The sequence below is a fragment of the Mandrillus leucophaeus genome, unplaced genomic scaffold (genome assembly GCF_000951045.1).
Source record: "Mandrillus leucophaeus isolate KB7577 unplaced genomic scaffold, Mleu.le_1.0 Scaffold820, whole genome shotgun sequence".
Classification (NCBI taxonomy): domain Eukaryota; kingdom Metazoa; phylum Chordata; class Mammalia; order Primates; family Cercopithecidae; genus Mandrillus; species Mandrillus leucophaeus.
In genome coordinates, this window is record NW_012108920.1 from 273,154 (window position 1) to 275,260 (window position 2,107).

Sequence of the window (2,107 nt, forward strand, 5' to 3'; positions counted from 1 at the left end):
CCCAGTGTTGAGAGGGGCTATAGAAGTCCCCTCCTGCATTGTACAAATGAGGAAACTGAGGCTGGAGGAGGGGAGGGACTTGCAGAAGGCCAAAGGGCCCAGTCTGCTCCAGGCCTCCTCACCGCCAGCCCAGCCCTCTGAAGGAAGGAGAGTGCTAAGTTTCGAGGAGCGGCTGTACCAGGCATCTTAGTGCTACCATTTTGCCCACAAACCCTGTGGGGCAAGTACTGTTTCCCTGGAGAGTCGAGGGACCACTCAGCGAGCTTCAGTGGCTATTTGCTAAACACCCACCAGGGCCAGACCCCATTTCAGCCCTGGGACTTGAGCAGCGAACGTGTCTACGCCCTTTCCCTCATGGGATCACATTTCATTAATACAAGGGGGAGCTGACAGTAACCCATGTAAACATGTAACATATCAGATGTGGATGGATGCCATGGAAAAAATACACAGGGTAAGAGTGGGGGCATGTGTCGTTGAGTAGGATGTTGAGGGAAGACTCCCTGGAGGAGATGGCATCTGAGCAGAGAGCTGTAGGAAAGCACAAGGCATGAGGGGAAAGGTGTTCTGGCTAGAGGGAAGAGTGAGGGCAAAGGCTCCAGGTGGGACAATGCGGGTGCAGTGAGCAGGAAGAGCAGGAGGTCAGGACAGAGGGTAGCATGGGATACTGGGAAGGCTTTGGCTCTTACCACAGGTGGACTGAGTCGCCAGAAGGTTTTGAGCAGGGGAGAACTGTGATCTGACTTACGTCGTAAAGGATCCCCTGGCAGGGGTGAGAAAGCTACTGCAGTCATCCAGCCCGAAGTGCTGGAGCCCCAGACCAAGGTGGTGGTGGTGGTGCAGGGTTGGGGGGCGGGGTGGTGGTCGGTTCTGATTTTTCTTGAAACTCTAACTGCAGGGTTTGCTGAAGGGTCGGAGGTGGGCGGGAAAAATGAAAACCAAAAACGGCTTCCAGGTTGGTGGCTGCATGGTGGCGTCCTTTACCGAGGCCACGCAGTGCCTCCGTGGTGGAGCTGGATTCACATTCAGAGCCTGGGATCACTGGAGGGTCCGACACCCACAGAGGCATGAAGAGCTCTGGGGGTCAGACTGCACAACGCTTCACCATAGGTGGACAGGGGATGGGACAGGGTGGGAAGCAATGCTGCCATGTCACCTGGAAGGCTCTCTCCTGCTGGCCTTGCTCCTGGCCCTGTCCATGCTTTGGATATGTTGGGGAGATACCCAACTTGCTCTCATTCTTCAGACTCACACTGGGTGCCCCTTCCTCCTGGAAGCCTTCCCTGATCCCCTGCTGAAGTTCATGACATTTTGTTTCTTACTTCCTGCCCTTAGTTCAGATGATAGTCTGGCCCCGTGGAGGGCTGTGTGACCCTGGGCGGTTACCTAACCTCTCTGAGCCTCACGTTTCTCCTCTGCATCATGGGGATAGTGAAAATGCCCCAGAAAATGCCTGAAGAGTGATCAGGGCATGTCTTCTGCCCCTGCCATGTCCCCTCAGTGTGGCTATCTTGCTGCATATGAGCTGCATGCACAAAGCACCTGACCACTGGTATCCCCAGGACCTGCAGGCCCGCGCCCGCGTGCATGAGTACCTGTCATGGCAGCACACGGCTCTGCAGAGTAGCTGCTGCTGGGCCATGTGGCAGAAGGCGAGCCATGGAGGGCAGGGACACCTCCCAGGATGCCCAAGGGATGGTGCTTTCACTTTACAAAATCCTGTTTAGACCTGAGACGAAATGCTGGAATGCCAGAGACTGCCTAATTCACCCAACTTGTTTCCTAGAAGGGAAACCAAGGACCAGAGCCAAAGAATGATTCCCCTAAAGTGCCTTAATTCCAGAGCTATGAGCAGTTAATCCTATGCTCTTTTGCATACTCTAGGTTGCCTGGGAATCTTGCCTTAGGGGTAGAAAACAAACAAACTCTCACTTTGCTACACACATAATTCCTAGATGGAGAAGTATTAAGTGAAAAAAGTCAAACTAGGAAGAAGTGAGGAGACATTTCAATAAATGTTCATCTGATATCTGGGTATGAAAGGACTTTCTAAGCCTCAGAACAGTGGGAGAGCTCAACAGAGAAAAAACCAATACACGCCAGCTGC

General features: G+C 53.3%; 2 protein-coding genes across 2 annotated transcripts in view; one reads left to right on the forward strand and one right to left on the reverse strand.

Moving 5' to 3' along the window:
* DDT (D-dopachrome tautomerase) overlaps positions 1–2,107 on the reverse strand; it is an 82,375-nt gene that overhangs the window by 60,548 nt on the left and 19,720 nt on the right. The gene's annotated exons all lie outside the window — the stretch shown is intronic.
* LOC105530432 overlaps positions 1–2,107 on the forward strand; it is a 25,615-nt gene that overhangs the window by 6,546 nt on the left and 16,962 nt on the right. Inside the window, 1 exon segment of the mRNA XM_011967992.1 lies at positions 1,502–1,652. Coding sequence (XP_011823382.1) covers positions 1,502–1,652 — 151 coding nt within the window.